General features: G+C 44.8%; 3 protein-coding genes across 3 annotated transcripts; 1 reads left to right on the top strand and 2 right to left on the bottom strand.

Annotated features, from left to right (window-relative positions):
- Positions 1 to 1,289: 1,289 nt before the first annotated feature.
- Positions 1,290 to 3,704, bottom strand: epdr1 (ependymin related 1). Its single transcript, XM_053438266.1, has 3 exons — positions 3,469 to 3,704; positions 2,737 to 2,945; positions 1,290 to 2,196 (listed from the first exon to the last, which is right to left on the bottom strand). Exons 1-3 carry the CDS (start codon positions 3,702 to 3,704, stop codon positions 2,003 to 2,005), a joined length of 639 nt encoding a protein of 212 aa, XP_053294241.1. The 3' UTR covers positions 1,290 to 2,002.
- A 569-nt stretch (positions 3,705 to 4,273) lies between these two features.
- nol7 (nucleolar protein 7) lies at positions 4,274 to 8,891 on the top strand. Its single transcript, XM_053438265.1, has 8 exons — positions 4,274 to 4,472; positions 5,127 to 5,187; positions 5,502 to 5,557; positions 5,643 to 5,668; positions 5,785 to 5,851; positions 6,724 to 6,845; positions 7,557 to 7,634; positions 7,716 to 8,891. Exons 1-8 carry the CDS (start codon positions 4,285 to 4,287, stop codon positions 7,787 to 7,789), a joined length of 672 nt encoding a protein of 223 aa, XP_053294240.1. The 5' UTR covers positions 4,274 to 4,284; the 3' UTR covers positions 7,790 to 8,891.
- Positions 8,879 to 18,158, bottom strand: retreg1 (reticulophagy regulator 1). Its single transcript, XM_053438262.1, has 7 exons — positions 17,718 to 18,158; positions 14,347 to 14,464; positions 13,789 to 13,873; positions 13,310 to 13,432; positions 13,113 to 13,180; positions 12,488 to 12,611; positions 8,879 to 11,935 (listed from the first exon to the last, which is right to left on the bottom strand). The coding sequence occupies exons 1-7, from the start codon at positions 17,747 to 17,749 to the stop codon at positions 11,439 to 11,441; spliced, it is 1,047 nt and encodes a 348-aa protein (XP_053294237.1). The 5' UTR covers positions 17,750 to 18,158; the 3' UTR covers positions 8,879 to 11,438.
- Positions 18,159 to 18,367: the final 209 nt, after the last annotated feature.

Raw genomic sequence — 18,367 nt, 5'->3', positions numbered from 1 at the left:
ATATACTGCTATTATACTGGTAGAATTACTATAATATATAAATATATATATATTATGTTATATCATATACTATATATACTGTACTATTTGTATATACTGTCTAACAATAACATTACCATCATATCATCAGTACTATTACCATCATCTTGCCACTGCACCTTATCTACCTATTTATCTTGTGTTCCTGTTTTTTTATTCTTTCTACCTCAATATTTTTTATTTTATTCTATTGTATTGTATTTTATTGTATTCAAATATACCTGCTGCTATGACGACTTAATCTCCCTTCGGGGATGAATAAAGTAATCTATCTATCTATCTATCTATCACCTGCTGCAGTTCGAACCTCACACTCCATTGAGGCCTCCCCCAACGCTTCCACCACCTACTGTCACTTTTTATTGTTTGTGTGAGGAGTGCAGTTAGAAAACTTTGTGTTCATCCTACCTGGTTTATCTGCCCTGAAGGAAAACCACTACTTTTAAAGGTTTATTCCCGAATCCTACTTTCTGTCCTGCTACTCAACCGAGTAGCTAAAAGTTATATACTGGGAATAAAGTGAAGTAATTATTGTGGGCGATTTCAAATTCATGTTGACATAATTCCAGCAGGTGGGATAATATACACGTAACAGACAATTGTTGACGATTTGTCTCATAAGTAAATTTTTCTGTGTTTGAGGAAAAGATTAAAAAAAGAACATAGTTGAAAACAAAAGGTAAACACGGTAGTTACACACTTTAAACAACTGGTGGATTTGGGCTCAAAACTGGTGAAGGTCCAGTGATGTTTACTGGTGTGTACTGGCTGGCTCATGGACTGTCCAATCGGGTGGTGGCCAAGGTTTTCATTGTGCCCAGATGATCAGTCCACCGGGTCATCCATAACGTTATCCAGCACATTAGGGGGAACATGAAGAGAGCTGGAGAACTGAATGCAGTTTGAACCAGGGTAGCTCTCAGGAAGTGAGAATCAAACCCCTTCACAGCACTGCTCAGTCTAACCCTGTTTGGAGACCGTCCGTCTCATCACTCCCTACAAAGAGCCAGGTACAGGGATGCTTCAATCTGAGGAAAACAAGATGGAGGTCTCACAATGGAGACATGCTGCAGCCAGAAGCAGATTTTAGTCAGGAAACCCTCGACCCATAACCTCCATGTGATCGTCTTGTACAAGATAAGAGGTCGGGGAAGGCCACAGGGGAGAAGGCTGGCAGCCCTGGTTTCTGGTCATGTGCACGCATCACACTGAACAACCCATTTTTAAATAATTCACAACGAAAAGTTAGATTTCTTGGTGGAATTTTTGTTTTTAATGTTTGAATTATATTTGCATGTTTCACAAGGTTTCTGCAAGAATCATCAAATTTAATTTAGGATTATGACCACTGATACCCTACTTTACAGTTATTATTAGTTCAGTGTTGGTTTAGTTGTATAAATACAAGTTCCCCCCAAAACACATACAAGAAAGACTCAAGCTACACACATTCATTTTAAAGCCTGATCACAATAATGCTTTTCTGTGGAATCTTCTCTACTTTTAAGAGTTGACTTCAAACCTTCCTTCTGATGAAGCTCATCGTTGGACGAGCTCAGGTCAGTCTGTGTCCAGCTCTTATTAATGTTGCTATAGGTCTAGAGTGTAGAAGGACACAGGACATATGCAGCTTCTCTTCCTCACATTAATGTCTCATTAACATGTTAATGAATCGAGCCATCCACATGTGCTTATTTCTGTGATTGAGTAATTATAATCAGCTGATAGTTTTATCTGTGCGTTAGGTTGCAGTTATCATGATTATCGGCCCTAATAACAATGTTAACAAGTTAACAAGCAATTCTGTGAAACACTGGACAGAGGCTGCGTGAGAGACCACTCCCTTCTTGCTATGAATTAACTTAATGCAATTTTATTTGAGTGTCCAATTTCTAGGATATTTGTAATATGTATATTAGCTTATGTGCATGAGCCCAAATTGTAATGGACCCATACACTGCCCTCAGCAGTCGGACTCGCTCATCCCCTCGGGCCGAGCTGACTGACAGGTGCTGGGCGGGGTGAAGACGTTGGGGTCGCTGATGCCCAGCTGGAGGTTGAAGAAGCGGGTGGAGGTGGAGACGCTGCTGTTCCAGGCGTAGGTCTCCTGCACGGGATAACAGTCCTTCAAAGTGTAGACGCCCACCCAGGTCTCATCTGGAGGAGACACAAGCGGGACAAATGAGCCGTCTTCAGATTGACCTCCAGGGGAAGTAGTCTAAAAGCACTACTAAGCACTAAAAGGCTAGAGCCTGATTTGTATCACCTTTGATTGGCTGTGACGATGGCACCTGACGTCACCAGTGGGTTTTGTGAGTTTGACAGAAGTAACCTTATTGGTGGAGCAGGGGGGTGGAGCCTAACTGAGCGCTCGAGGGCACTCCACATCTACCTACACCTGCCACCTGCACCCATTGGACGATACTAGCTGTCAATCACGCTGCCATATCCACGCACCAACCAATGGATTATAATTTACTAAATGAACATCAGTTGTTTTGAAGTAGACTTGAAACTAGAGATTGAGACATAAACTCCTCAGGAAAAATTTTAACAGACGTTATAAAGTGAGAAGTAGAGTAATTTTCTCATAGACTTATATAGAAACAACAGGTGGAGTCGCCCCCTGCTGGTCAGTCAAGAGAACACAGGTTTTATTCTTGACTGACCAGGCGGGGCATTAAAGACCAGGCTTACGTTTGCGAGCCGGCTTCCTGTCCGACCACTCCTGAACCTCCACGCTGTCCCCGGGGCCCCCGATGAGGTACTGGTCCTCGAACGTGGAGTTGTCCGGGATGTCGAAGGGATCCCAGCTCTCCGTCAGGGCGATCTTAGAGCAGTCTTTGGTCTTCTGGTCGATCTGGAACATCACGCTGCTCTGGTACAGGTAGATGTACTCAAAAAACCTGAAGCAAGGAGATGGAGTCGTATGTGTTATTAATTAGCATCTTGGGAATTGGCCTAGAGGAGAACTTAGAAGATCACGATTCAGATCAGCTGCGTTTATTCATTCTGTTTTTTGTTTTTGTTTTTTTTGGGGGGGTTCCTTTGGGTGCAACAGGTGAAAACACATCATCTGACATCAGCTACTTTCAGACATGCACTGAACTCCAGAGGATCTCCAGACATTCTCCAGAGGGGCTGCATGTGACAACGTAATGTCTGAGAGGGAGTGCCTCTGGACTTTCTCTGGCTCTTTTATGTTATCTTACCTTATTTATCTTATCTTGATTATTATCATATCTTGTCTTATCTCATCTTATTATATTATTAATAATATTATCTTTATTATGATCTTATTCTTGTCTCGTGTTATTGATTGACTCTTCTTGTCTTGTCACCTCAGTGGTGCTCAGCGTGGAGCAGGACAATAGACCGGGTCTCGGTGAGGTCCTGTTCAAACACAGGTTCACACAGACGGACACTGACCTCTGACACGGGCTGTGCTTCTTCAGCTGCTGCAGGACTCGGACCCTCTGGTTCAGGCCGTCGTAGGAGACCGAGGCGCGGTTGTTCCTCCCGGTGCTGTGGTCGTAGCGCACCCACCGGCCCTCCCACTGCGGCGGGGCGAGGCAGGGCCCGGCCGCCCCGGAGACGTGGGGCCCGGGGAGCCCGAGACCAGAGGCCACGACGGCGGCCAGGAACACGAGCGACAGCTGGAGCATGGCGGCGGAGTCCCGTTATCCGGTCCCGTTGTCCGGTCCCGTTAGCAGGTCCCGTTACTGATCCTCACCCGCTGCAGACAAGATGTCACAATAAACGCTCCCCGGAAACGGCCTTCAAAATAAAGTGCGATCAAAACAAACAGGTGTTACTGCATCATTCAGGAATACAAATGGAGATTAGAAATAAAACCAATTAACGACGTCAAGTTCACAATACACAAATATTATATACATAAATCATCTAATTTCCTTATCGTTATTGTTGTTTTTATCATAACTTGAATATAATAACAATAATTATTATTATGATATTGTCCATCAGTTTTTGTTGACACAACATGGGGAAATGACTAGGTTTGTTTTGTTTTCTTCATTTATACTTTTTAATTAATTACTCTTTAATTTGTTAATATAATAAATATATAGAATGATGTTAATGTTTCAGTTTCAATACTCATCACAAATAACATCTTTGTCTAATATAAAAGCCACCTTGGGTTGTGATACTCCTCCTCGCCGCTAGGTGACAGAACAGAAGCTTCCGCCCGGCACACGTCATTTCCGGTGGCACACAGTCAACATGGCGCCGAAGCAACGTGGGAAAACGGCGTCTTCGTCGAAGACGGCGGATAAACGTGAAGACCACGCGGAGAACATGGGTCTGTTCCTGGAGTCCAGTGACGACGAGGCTCCGGAGGAGCTGACGTTCGAGGAGTCGAAGCTCGCGGCTCTGCGCTGCTTGAAGGAGGCGCTGGACTCCGCCAGGAGGTAGCTAGCTAGCTTCCGGCTAACACATCTCCCACATCCAAAACAACGCGTCTCTGTGCGCGCTCATGCTAACAGCTCCACGCAGTAGTTTCACCGTCTCACACGCAACCTGCTAATCGATCGTTCAACTCACCTGTGCTGGAATGTCTCTTAAATGGTGTTCGATCCTCCGATCTGAGATCAGCTCCGTGCACGTCAATCTGCGTTTAGCTTAATGGAACAGGTTTACTGTCTCCTGTACTTAATGTCCCCGGGGACACGAAGACAACAACTCGGTGGACCTTACTGTGACACGTGCAGAGGTAGAGCAGAGTCGTGCGTGTTGGTTTGAGGCTCCCACGAGGACCACGTGGGAAGGGGCCCAGGTCCTGGGACCTCCAGCTGAAGGAGCGTTTTCTAATTGAAGTGAAGAAACCTTCTGGGTGGAAGGTGAAGCTCATGATCCAGGATCTGTGGATAAACCCCGGGTTAGCATAGTGTGAAGTTTAGGGTATCCAGCTGCAACGTGACATTTCACCACTAGATGTCACTACATTCCACACACTGACGTTGATCTGTCCAGACTGGAAATTAAACCAGTCTACTGCCACAAATACCAGTTTCCAGTGTAATTTATTGTGTTGGAGGTTAGTTAAGCATTTGTTCTGTTTGCAGGGAGAAGGAGGTGCTCAAAGAGAAGAGGAGGAGGAGACAGGAGCTGTTCCAAGAGCAGAAGGTCAGTGTCAGAGCTGCTGATGTTCAGGCTCTTAATGAAATTCAGCCTATTGTCAGTCAGCACCATGTTTTACTAGTGCCTCGGTCATCATGTGACTGTTATACCGTCTGTCCACTAGAGGGCATATCGACATTACGATACCAATAGACACGAAATTATCAAAAGATGAGAACGTTCCAGTACGATCACAAGTTCTGAAACAAATCATAATAGAAACATACGTGTAGTGAGTTTTGGATCCAGTTGTTAAACGCGTTGGACTTCCTTTGTGCTCTGGTGAAAATCTTTTGTTTGTTTCCTGTTGATTCCTAAAGAAGCGAAAACTGTTACCGGCCGACGTGTTGGAGGAGATCGACGACTCGACCGCCAAGTGAGTCACGGTGGTTTGGTTCATTCTGCTGCTCTTTGCTTTTAACTTTCTCCTTTTAAACATTTGAATCGTCTTTGTTTTGCAGGAAACAGAAGCCGTCTGAACACGAAGGTGAAGACCCCCTCTCCCCCCCCCCCCCCGTCATAATTCAGTCACTTTAAACAAAGCAGCAGAACAAGCTTCAGATCAGATTGACTCATGTTCTCAATTCAATCCGTTCTCTCCAGGTGAAGAGCAGCAGAAGAAGAAGAAGAAGCAAAAGAAGAAGAGTGGGAAGTTGGCGCATATACGAAAGTATGTAAACAAACATTTCATCAACAGTAAAGGTTTTATTTCATGCGCAGCTTCACCTACAATCTAAATAACCCAAGAACTTTAAACAAAGTGATCCTGAACTCACTCTGGTTGTCGGAACAATGAATTTCTGTCGCCTCATATTCAATAATATGGTATTTTGTAGACAGAGCATAAAAGAAAATAGAGAGTAAAAGTAATTCATAAGTAGATATGATGTATTCATTATTAAATAAGATGGGGGCAGAAATTCAGAATATGACCAGAGACGGACTAACTTAGGACAAACATGGTTTATACACAACCTGCAGGCTACACTCTGTGGCAGGAGTCTGCAAAGACGATGACCTGTCTCAATTTGAGCTTTGCTACAGTGACGTCTGTCTCGTCCCACTGCGGCGCCCACTCTCCTGGGTTTCCACACGGTGACGGCGGCGGCTACATTCCCAGGTTTCCACCTGACCTCCCATGTCGATAACCAGTGAAAACATTAATAATAATGAGTGTGAGGGACAGTAACACAAACTGTGTCCCGCTTAAATAAACCCTCTTTTTGGGGCCGAGAGTTTCCTCTTGTCCCCGACAGGTTCAGTTTGAATCACAGCAGTAATCAACATCAGTGCACACATTAGACAATAAGACACAAATACACAGAAGGAAACATCATTGTGACATTTCAGGGAAATATAGAAATCAAAGAATTGATGTGCATTACTGAGTTAAACTCATGGAGACAAAGCAGGTTTAAAACACACAACCTGCGTCTTCTCTGCCTGCATGGAGTGTGTTGTAACAACACTGGTAGGAATGTGTGTTGTGTGTCACTTGTGTGCAACGGCTCCCGGTGAACTTGGCTCGTTCCCATTTGTCAGTCTGAAGGGAAACTACAAGGTGGTGACTGTGAAGGAGCCGGCGTCGGCGACCTTCCAGCAGCAGGCGGCCGAGGCCTTCATCCAGTCCCGGCTCTACGGACCAGGCAGCGGCCGGACCACAAGTAAGAACCATACATCACCAGTACACTGACCACGGGTCACTCCAGAGAAAATAGACCCTAATGATGAGTCCTGGTTTGAAGAAAGTTTGCACGACACATTGAGCCTTTTGTAAACATGAAACTATTTTAAAATGTAGTTTAAAAACTCACTTATGTTTATTCTCCATAGTTTATTTGCTTTTATTTTATTATTGGTTTTTGTGTTGTTGCATTGCTGAGCATGATCTGGCTTTTCTATCATGTTCTATCTTTGCACCTTGTAACTCTGGTTTGGAAAGGCCCCGTAGAAATACATTTAGTTTTGTTACTCAGTTTTATAATTTGCCGTCAGATAAGTTAAGATATTTATTTTAGTCCATCGATGGGGGAAATTGTCACGTGTTACAGGAGAAAGTAAAAATAATAAATAAGTAAACATGTCTGCATAATTAAATAAGATGGGGGGGGGGGGGGGTATACCCAGAGACGGACTAACGTAGGACAAACATGGTTTATACACAACCTGCAGGCTACACTCTGTGGCAGGAGTCTGCAAAAACGATGACCTGTCTCAATTTGAGCTTTGCTACAGTGACGTCTGTCTCGTCCCACTGCGGCGCCCACTCTCCTGGGTTTCCACACGGTGACCTGCGGCGACATTCACAGATTTCCACCTGACCTCCATCCCATCGTCAGTCCGGAGATATTCACCCTCTGTCCTTCTGCTTTCAGACAACGAGCTGCTCTCCCTCCAGAACAAGAAGGGGAAGAATAAAAGTGCAGCTGTGCAGTTTGTCAAGAAAGACTGGGGTAAGTTCAGGGGACTAAAGGGAAATGAGTCATCTCAAATATCAGCGGTGCTCAGATCTGTTTCTCTGTCTGACCTTCCAGCCTCTAAAGAAAGAGCCAAAGCAGAGAAGCTGAAGAAGAGGTGGCTCCTCAAGCAGCAGATTCCCTCCGGCTGACCGCCGGCACCAGAACCCTCAGCGCTTCTCTGCACCAGCTGCTCGTGGATTTAAAGGGGACACAGAACATTGCTGAAGTCACAGGAAACCAAGGGAAGGACGTGGTTTAAAGTCCTGCTGGGATTCAGGCTGGACTTAATGTGGAGACAGTAGCAGGACAATGTGCAGCTGAATGAGGGGGGGGGGCAAGATTACACCAGAACAAAAGTCCTGGGACAGACGGAGAATCGGAGCCTTAACCCATAAACCCTGAGGCTCTCACCTGAAGTTTCTGAAAGAGCAGAACTCACGAAGAAACAGTCATTTGTATCTGTGCTGATGAAAAACTTGTTTTCAGAACATTAATTTTTTTCTTTGCTTCCAGTTTAATCGCTCTATGAATAAATACTTGTAACAGTATCTCATATTTGATCAAATCCAAAGTAAACACTTGAGTGGACACACGTCTTCAAATGATGAAACCAAGCCGACTATTAATATGCAATGATCTATTTAGCGCTAAGACGATAGAGAACGTGTCAGAAGGATGTGGATGTTTGGGGCCAGATACCGATTATATGTCAAGATTAATATATTTATATATTGAAAAACATTCTCAATGATTGGGACGATGTCGTTATCAAACTCTTATGAACAAGAAATATATCAAAGGCTAGATGTTTTACAGATTAACCACACTTCATTATAAATAATTAAAAATAGATCCAAAGATATAGAACTTGAATTAAAAAGTATATGAAAAGAAATACTCATCTTTTCTGCCTTGTGAGCTATATTGATTATTTACAATATGTAAGAAGAATGAATAGGACCCAGTAGAGCTCAGACCTCCGAGACCCAACTGTCTGTTCTCATTCATATTAATCTGTTGGACCAGTCGGAAAATTGTTATTGACAACTACATAACGACATATTTTACAGCTGGTGGAAGTGTTTCTGTGCTTTGTTCTGACAAGTGAAAGTTTTCACATCAGTCATAAACGCCACGGACTCTTCTGTGATTTGATCTTCGATGTCAGAGATATGTGTTTACTTTGTTAAAGGAGCCAGCGTTCACAAACACTGAGGTCAAATGAATAAAACTGCAGATGGCTTTACAACATTTTATTGATCTTGAGTTTAAATACACAAAAGTACATTTTGTTGATGCATATTGGTTCCGACTCACCAAGAACTTTCTGAAACGGGCTCAATGTGTCTCTGAATTCAACTTGATACAACTGGAAGGTTAATGAACTAAAAAATAAACCATCTTATTATTCGGAAACTTAGGAAGAGTTGGTGAACCACGACAATACATCATGAATTCAAGAGGATACGTTGAACTGCACGTGTTAAATAATAAAAGAACGTCTTCAGGTACTAGCATGTTACAGGAGTTCCTCTTCCTCCTCATTCAGTGACGACTCCTCAACCTGGTGCATCGTTAAATAATCATCAAGGTGCAAATGAAAATCCAGCGTCTCAACATTTAACTTTCATTTTTGAATCACACAGCAAACGACACGAGGGGCAGGAAACTTCACGGGTTGGTGAAGTAGCTACAACTTGGCAGGCACTCGTTGCTTTGTGTGTAATCACCTCGGGTTGGTTCAACTTCTCTGGTTCCAACGTTCTCAAAGGGGACAACGCGTGTTTAAAGGCAGGAGGGGGGGGTGAAGCGTAAAGTGCATGAAGGAGGACTTGGACTGATGGAGTGAGAAGATGCCTCCAGAGCTTCAGATCGGCTCTGAATGCAACCGGGATCGTTCGGCCTGTGATTTTATTCAGGACCTGAAAGTATACTGAACGTGATGGTTAGCGTACCCCAGACAAGGTGACTTAAAGGTTCAGTGTGTAGGATTCAGTGACACCTAGTGGTGAAGTGTGGTGTTGCAGCTGAACAGCCCTCACCCCAGAGATATGCTCTATTTGTCATGTTCAGTTTTCAAACCTGCGCCCGAAGACGTGTGGAAGCACAGGAAGCTAAATGTTTGTTTTCATAAGTTTAAGACTCATAATGAGATCTGCATGCATAGTATTTTGAGTTTTGTTGTGGTTAAATAAAAGTGTTCCTACTTTTTAACCTCGACAATCCAACCAGTAGAAGTGTGTAATGCTGAAAAGACGGATTGTGGGTTTGAATGATTATACATGACAGCGGTTAAAATACATTTGATACTATTATCTCTTCATGTTACGTATGAGTCAAGCTTGTATTCCCAACATTTAAAGAAATGCATGTTTACATATAATGTCTATACATTTAAACGGCCACACGTAATTCTAACCCTGTATTCTAACCCAGCATTCATCAGCAATGTGTCGTCATAAGTTTTTTAACAAACTATAAACGAGTTGTAAGATTTAAGGGACATTAAAAGTGATTAAATTATGATTTATTCACGTCACACAGTTTTAATTCTTACAAAATAAGTTTTTTATAATATCAACTTTCACGTTTGTCAGAGCGCAGCTGGATTCTACATGTTTACTAACAACACAAAGCTATGGAGGGAGCTGTCGTGGATGTTGATTGGCTAATAGCGCTGCATGTGCCTCACGCCCCCTGGTGGCTCGACATGGAGCGTCATGAAGACGTCTCGCCACCTTCGACCTCGGATGTAACCGATGAGTGTGACAGCGTAGCTCCTTGAGTCTAACTGTCGTAATGTATTGTCACAACGAGGAAGTAAACAAGTCCAGAGAGCTTTCTGATTGGATGCAAGAAGAGAAAAGACGGAGATTTAGATGTAAGATGGAAATAAATGATTTTAGTGTAATGGGGTTTTTTAAACTGTTTTTGTCACACGAGTATTTCCAGGTCAAGCTTGAATCTTCAGCCTCTGGACGAGTGCTTCACGTTGTGGTGATTTGATGATATCACTGTTTATTCAGCAGGTGCTGCACGATCGTTAAAGCTGTTTAAATAAACATCGATACACGTGTTCAAATGTCCTCGTTTACTTACAATTACGTTATAGTTTGACTTGTTAACCTCAACAATCAAATAGGATCAGAGGTGCAACTGATGAAAAACAAGTTCTTAGCCCTCTGCACTGACCTCTAAAACGAGTCCGGACCCCACCGGACAAATCATGCAACATGTGAGACTCTACAAGACCGATTCGTGTTAACTCACAGATGGAAAATCATGGTTACCTTCGTTAGATACTTATAAATGCAATTTAATAATTTAAAGGTTCAGTGTGTAGCGTTTTTAGTGCCATCTAGTGGATTAAGCAGCAAATTCCCAACAACTAAATTCCCCTACGCTCGTCCAAGCATGTAGAAGAGGTCACGTCGACATGTTGTAGAAACACGATGGTGCAACATGGCGGACTAACTCATTAACTAACTCGAGAATATTAATCTCCATTTACTTCATCCTAACACGAGACCTTTAAGGCTTAATGGACCTTGAGTTATGGTGAGTTATGTTCTTTGTGAGTGTCTGAACCTGTGTGTCTGATCTCAGCATTGGGCTGAAGGAGTCGCCTCCACCTTCATGTTTTACAGATGTTGATCTTTGCACTAAAGTAAAAAGATTAATGGAAACATTGTTTTCTCATAACACCCCAGTTTCCTGTGAGCAGAACTTCCCCACCTCCCCCTTCCACATGTCCTGGTGGACTCCCCCTTCCGCCCTGCGACCGTACTCTATCATCAATCACTGGCGTCTGAGGAGTTTGGTGAAGAATCCAGTTGAGGCCGACCGGTCCGTCTTGGCCGGTGCCTCCTCTTTGACCTGGGTCTTCTTCTCTCCCAGCCCCAGTTCCCCCTCCAGCTGCTCCAGCTCCGACTGGTCCAACAGCTCAAAGTCCTCCACCTCGCTGTCCGACTCCTCGGCCAGCTCCAGCAGCCTGGTGGACTCCCGGAGTCCGGACCGGTCCCTGTCGTGGCTCGATGCCGGGAAGCCCACGGCTGCTTCTATTCTCTCCTGGATGGCAGCTGTAACCGCGGCGGCGATGAAGTCTCCCGCCATCTGGTTGACCAGTTCGAGCGCCCTGTCGTCTGATTGGTCTTTGTGAGTAGGGGGTGTATGCTTGGATTTGATTGGCAGGGGAAGGCCGAGGTCATCGCTGTCGTCGCCATTGGTCGTTGTGCCGTTGTCGAGTGAAGGGAATTCTTGGAGGCCACCGAGGAACGCCTCCTCTCTGTCGAGGTCTGTGAGGTGGAAAAGACATTTACAAGAGGAGACTCAGGGTTGAACACCGAGGGGGGAGGTGAAGGTGCTGTGGTGGCGCTGGGACATGAGATACTACTTTACGAACAGGAGAAACACGCAGAGACATACCATGAGTCTACCACGGCTACGCAGAGTCATTGGGAGTTTGCTTTCTCTCTACATCTCTCTGTCATATACTGGGGATTATTGAATAAAGTATTTTGGCTTGAAATACTCCAGCTCCACCCTAGAGGTCGGACATCTTTATTCTAAAGGTGGGGTGATGGGTGAAGGGGGATGGAGGGTTAGGGTTCATAACAAGCATCAGTGCTCTTATGGATTCCGGTCGCTGAACGCGTTGTAAACACAGAGGTTGTATTTAGTCTACAGATAATACTCATGTCTCTGGCGCTAATCCCAATTTGTCGAGTCCAGCGATGCATGTGCATGAGTCTAGGGGGAGGAGCTTCAGAAGGAGCAGTGAAGGGAGGGGTGTACTCGTTTTTCAAATATCACTAACTCCACCTTTAACACCCGTGAGTCAAACGTACCCTCTGAGTTCTCCGTCTGTGGTGTGTGTCCTTCTGAGAGGTTGAAAGTGCCGTTGTCCGTCCACGTCACCTCAGAAACCTCCGTGTCCGATACGGACATGTCCTTACAGGCGGTGGAGTCGAGCTGTCGGGCGGAAAACAATCAAACACATGGAGAAGTCAGATTTCAGAAATAGCTATAAAAGTCCACCTCGAAACCCTTTTATCAAATTCTGACTAAACCAACAAGAATAATAACTTTTCGTCAGAAACTAAATTGATTCCAACAATGCATGGCCAGATTTTTTAGAGTCAAGTTCCAGATTATTCATGATGGAAGCTGGATATAGCAGTAACTCTTTGCTCAAGTTTAACTTCCACTGAAAAGAAACTGAAGGTAGGTGGATCTTTGCTTTCTAGTCTCAAGTCACCGTCTTTCCAAAGTCCCACAGAAGTCAAATAAAAAAAACTAGGAAAACCTGGGACGGTAGAAGAAGCAAGATGCAAAGGAATCGGGTGTTTGGCCTGAAGAGCAACATTTCTTATATCTTTCAGTTTGATAGTGTGGAGTCAAATTCAATCAGCTTTAACTGGATCCAGTCGGTCAACACAGGCCCAATGAGACAGGAGGGGCTGATCCACCAACCTGAGGGAACATGCAGGACAGGTCTGACTCCACCCCCGCCTCAGTCTGAGTCTGCATCATTCTCTTCTCTGAAAGGAGGAAAACACAGATGAGAGAAGTGAAGGAGAAACTGTAGGTGAAATGATCTTTGTTTATAATCCTCTCGTCGCATTTAACATATAGAGATCTGTTTAATTTATCATTTGGATTCTATTTACCATGGTTTTCTTTGATTTTCTGGAGGAGCTCTCCAATGCCAAAGTCCAGCTTCTGCAGAACCGGCTCCAGCCACAGACCGATGTCATGAGATGAGATCAGAGGCCACAGGAAGACGCCCAGCACTGCAGACACACATTTGTTCACAGGAAGCTATTAACACACCAGCAACACAACAAAAACACACAGCAAAGGCATCTGAACTCACTGTGGAGAAACAGGGTTGATCATCTTCACATGCACCTTCTAGGGAACCAGCATCCACACTAACATGTTTTAGTTTTCAAGCTAAAACCATCTTCAGTAAAAGTCCCAGTCCAGACAGACAACACCATCACAAACCCTGTCACCATTCATGGACACTGGTCACGTGTTGTAAACAGGAAGTCCCCTCTGCAGTCGTTGAATGAGGAACAGGGATTTTGAAAAGTTAGACGAGGAGCAAAACCTCTTTATGTCCAAAAACATTAGGGCGACTCACCGAGAATATACAAGATGACCATCCCTGGGATGTAGCGTCCTAGGACAGCGAAGAAGGTGCAGAGGCTGCAAACCAGCAGGCAGAACTAGAGGAGAAGACAGTGAGGGTCAGAGAAGCACTGAGTCTATCCTCTTCTGCTCACAGTGGAGTCACAGGTTCTCAACAAGTCAAACCTTCTGTGTGTGCAAACAGAGGAGATGCATTTTTTAATGTGTAGAGAGTCAGTGTTCATGTTGAGCTAAGCCACCTCCTCGCCTCAGATCCATAAATCAATCAGACTGGTTCTATTGATCTTCTCAAAGCATCAGAGCGTTTCCCTAAATGGCGGCTCTGATATCGGAGGTTCAGTTCCCTCGTCATTAACCGACGCAGAGCACCTGTGCACATCAGGATGTATCCGATGCATTTAGCTTGGAACGCTTCCCGACCTCAGCTTGAAGCCTATCAGAGCGGATTCACACAGATTTCCTAGAATCTACAATAAACCACTGAGGTTCTAATCTGAAACCAAATTCATCAGTGGCATCGATTTATTCTCGGGCTCTTCAGCCGTCTCACCTTGCCGGGGTTTTGCTGTTTGAAAGCAGAAGTCTCCTGGAGGAAAAGGTTGATGGAGTCGCTGAGATGAGGTCCAGACCCCGACCGGCCATCCTGGCCCGAGTCGATGATCTCCCAGCTGCAGGGACGCAGAGACAGAGGACGAGTCAGTCGAGGTTTCTCACCTGGACAGTGTCTTCGGCCACCGAGTCTCCAGACGGGTGTTTAATGACGGAGACAACATCATTCCAGGACTTTTACAAAGTGATGCTGCTTCATCCTCATTCAACCAATGAGCTCTTTTTTTTTATCATTTAAACCTGAATCACATTTTTTATTTTATTGAACAATGACTTTGAAGTGTTCCAGCTTAACTTTCTGGATGAAAGGAAGAAGTGGAAAAACACATCGTCTGTGTTGCTTTCACATAGATTTTCATGATCTAGAAACTTTGTACACACATACACACACACACACACTTTGTTCATCTTGTGTTGCCTTGAAGAATGTGCTTCTCAGATACAGCGACTCAGCATTAACAATAATACCAACAGTTGTCTGAGAGAGGTTCCATCCTAAGTCTTTTTTTAAAAGGGATAATTTCCCATTGTGTTTTTTATAGTCTACGAATGGCAGATTAACAAAAAAGTGAAATTTCCACCTTTGTTTCTTTGACAACAATCAAACCAGCAGAGTACCGGTGGGTCGACTGGGTTCAGCAGATGAAATGACCATGTACTAAATATAAGACCCACAGGGGACGGAAACTACACGTCCTGTGGACGCAGCTGTCCTGGAAACAGCTGGTGTGAGATCATCATGGAGATCTGGTTACCACAGCACAGCAGAGAAGTTCCTCCTCCAACTCATACGGTTTTCCTCCGAAAACCGTATGACCGCTGTCTGTCGGGGGGGGTATTAGGGTGTTCGACATGATGGGATGGTTCCTTGTTTCTTCTTCATCCTGTTCTTATCTCAGACATTATTGCTCCAATAAATAAACATTCAGTTTCTATCCAGGTTAATGTCCTCAGACTGTCCATCGCTGCAGCTCCTCTCTTCAGCCTCTGCCTCTAACACTTGGTTATAGCTCCTGTCTCTTTAAGGCCCCCCCCACTGGAAAGAATCAGCTTTGATCTATAACGACGTGCGACGTTGTGGTCGGAGTTCTAAAGATGCGATGTCAGCTCAACCATAACGTTCGCTAAAGGACACAAACTGAACCAGCCAAAGCCCCTCCCCCTTTCTTCTTTCTGCCTCATCATGCAACAACACACCAGAGGCAACCAGAAGCTGAGGAATCTCATATACACCCAACACCCCCCTCACATGACCCAGACATCCAGCATGGTCTCACGTAACCCTCATGACGATAAGGTCAGCCCGCTGTCTCTGGACTTCTAGGCACCTAACCCCGTGGGAGGCCGGACTCCAGGGAAACTTGATGAGCCGCACGCGTGACAGCGTGAGCGTGAAGCAACACTTTCAGTGACGGACGGACAGGGTCAGCGTTTCTCTGTTCCGTGAAAGACGGACGTGTCCCTGGAAAGAGATGAAAATCTTCTTGGAAGGAGCATCGTGAAGTTTCACCGTATCACTGATGATGGGGAGTTTGCTACTGGATATTTCTCTTTGCAGAACTGGTATTACTGGAAAACAAACTCTGTATGTAAACTGTGTCGTGGAATGATGCCCGGAAAGTTTCACCATCTTCTCCAGGAGCTGCGTGTGGACGCTGGTTCCAGCTGCTAGCTTGAATCGGTGCCGGGACCTTTCTCCGGTTAGCATCTATCTGCTTCTTTACGTAGAGTTTGTACGTAATCTCATTGTGCGGAAAGTCTGTTTGGCATTGGGTGTGAACACAACATCCGTGGATAGTGACACCGACGTTTAGGAAATAAAATAGGGCACAGGGCATTGGTGGATTTCAGTGGATCAGTGTGGAGCTTTTCACTTTGGGTTTATGTGTAGAAAACAGCTGTTAAAGGTTTTCTTGTCCATTTTACCATCGATAACAACCAACCACACAACCCAGAATGCTTTGGTTCGCCTGTCCTCCCTTCATTCTGCACTTAGGTTGGTTTGAACTGGGACATATATCAGGATCAGAACTTTTACCTGGGACCATGTTATGAAACCTTAATCCAAATTAAAGCGAATAATTCTACATACATGATCATTGTGACATTTCTTCAGAGTCAGACTCCCTGAGCTCCTCGGTCCTGACAGGTTTTTGGTTTTGAGTTTTAATCCAGAAGCATAATCCTCAACCCAATACACACGGGTTGCAAATCACAACATTTCCCTGACCTCCTGTCACATGAGCTCCATAAACACTTTGGGTACTTGTCGGCAAATATATCACATTTCATCGCTCCACAGCTGAAAGACCGGCCATCAATCACACAGAGAAATATCCAACTTTCACTAGAGAACCCGACAACAACCACGTCAGAGGATTCCTGGCGAGGAAGGAGGCCGCCTGCACCGCGTGAGCAGCTGTCCCGCTTCACCCAACCAGTAATCTCTGAACCAACAGGCAGCGGCACATCGGAGCCTCTAACAAGCCCGGTGACGGCGCGTTAAAAATAGAACGAGACAAAACAATGCGAGGAATGGCGGCAAAAACATCCCGGCTCTTCACTTGTGATTTGGGTGGGGGTGTAAATATGTTTACCCACCTGTCTGTGTGGGTTTACACAACAGACACGAGCTCTGTTGCAGCTAAAACCTGATTATGTTCTGGGTACAGTTAAATATGCATTAAAGGAGAGCGGGGGCAGAGTCCCGACAGGTTGGCCAGTCTGCGCAAGACCCAACACCGAAAGCTACTGGTAATAGAAGATGCTGGAGTTATGGGAAGCAATGACTCAATGAGGGGAGGCTTTCCAACTCCATCTGAGCCGGGTGGCTCGTGTTGTTGATCTTATTTCCACTGAAATGGATTGTTTTGGTGTGAAGTTAGTTCAAGGGTTAAAAGAAGGCCGGACCGACACGAGGGTGCAGTGCCCTGTGTCATCTTCACAAGCAGAGACTCAGAAGCCCTCAAGCTTCAGTTCAACCAAACCACCAAAATAAAGTACACAAAAAGACACACTACTCACCCTACACTCTTCTCTAGGCTACATCTTTGGGCAATAGATAACGGGGTTATTTCTGAAAAGACTCAATTCTGCTGACATGATCAAAATGTTGATTCCTTTAACCAAAGCAAAAAATAATTCGTTCATCGTTTCCCATTTGTAGAAATCTCAGGCATTAATATTTAAAATAAAAAACAATCAAAAACTGTCCAAATGGGGAATTATGACCACAGAGAGAAAATATCTTTTGACCCTTTGAAGAAACAAAACAACAAGCCGTTTTCTCCAAGTCTCCTCTGCAGAACTCACACAACTCCAGTCCCACGATCGTCAGGAGACATCTCAGGTACTTTCAGAAGATTCAGCGGCGCCACAAGAGTCAGCCAAACGCTGGATGGTGGAGACGATAGTTTCGTGAGGGAGAAACAAAGAGACAGCTACGACTTGTCTTGTCAGCAAAGAATGCGACGGCAAACTCTGGGACGAGCCAAAACCTGGTTTTACGTGCCACACGGCGCGAGAGCAGATCGTGTTTATCCTCAATGGAGCCCCGGTCGGAGTATTTCAAGCGGCCTCGCCTAAAAATAACCTGGTCACACAAACATTCCGACCAGGCAGCGATCAGGAGGGATGGGGTTAAGGAGGGTAGACACAGCCACTCCCTCCACCAGCCTCCCACACAGGCTTCCTCTCATGTCAGTGACATGGTGTGGACGGACAGACGAGGGTGGACACGTGTGTCTCACATGCTGACACACTGTTTGTATGTTGATGACTTTCTGTTTACTGGTTGTTTATAGGAAAAGTATCTGGACTATATACCGAGTACGGATCCGATACCAGTTTAACTCAAACCTGAGGTCTCTTTCCAAATCGCTCACTAGTTGGTTCGCTCCGGCAAACACTGCTCTACCAGGAATCACTTCTTCTTCACTGCTCTGGAAACGGTACTCGTTCAT

The sequence above is a fragment of the Pleuronectes platessa genome, chromosome 13, assembly GCF_947347685.1.
Source record: "Pleuronectes platessa chromosome 13, fPlePla1.1, whole genome shotgun sequence".
Lineage (NCBI taxonomy): Eukaryota > Metazoa > Chordata > Actinopteri > Pleuronectiformes > Pleuronectidae > Pleuronectes > Pleuronectes platessa.
Note: the sequence above shows the minus strand (reverse complement) of the source record. Positions and strands in the feature narration are given on the sequence as shown.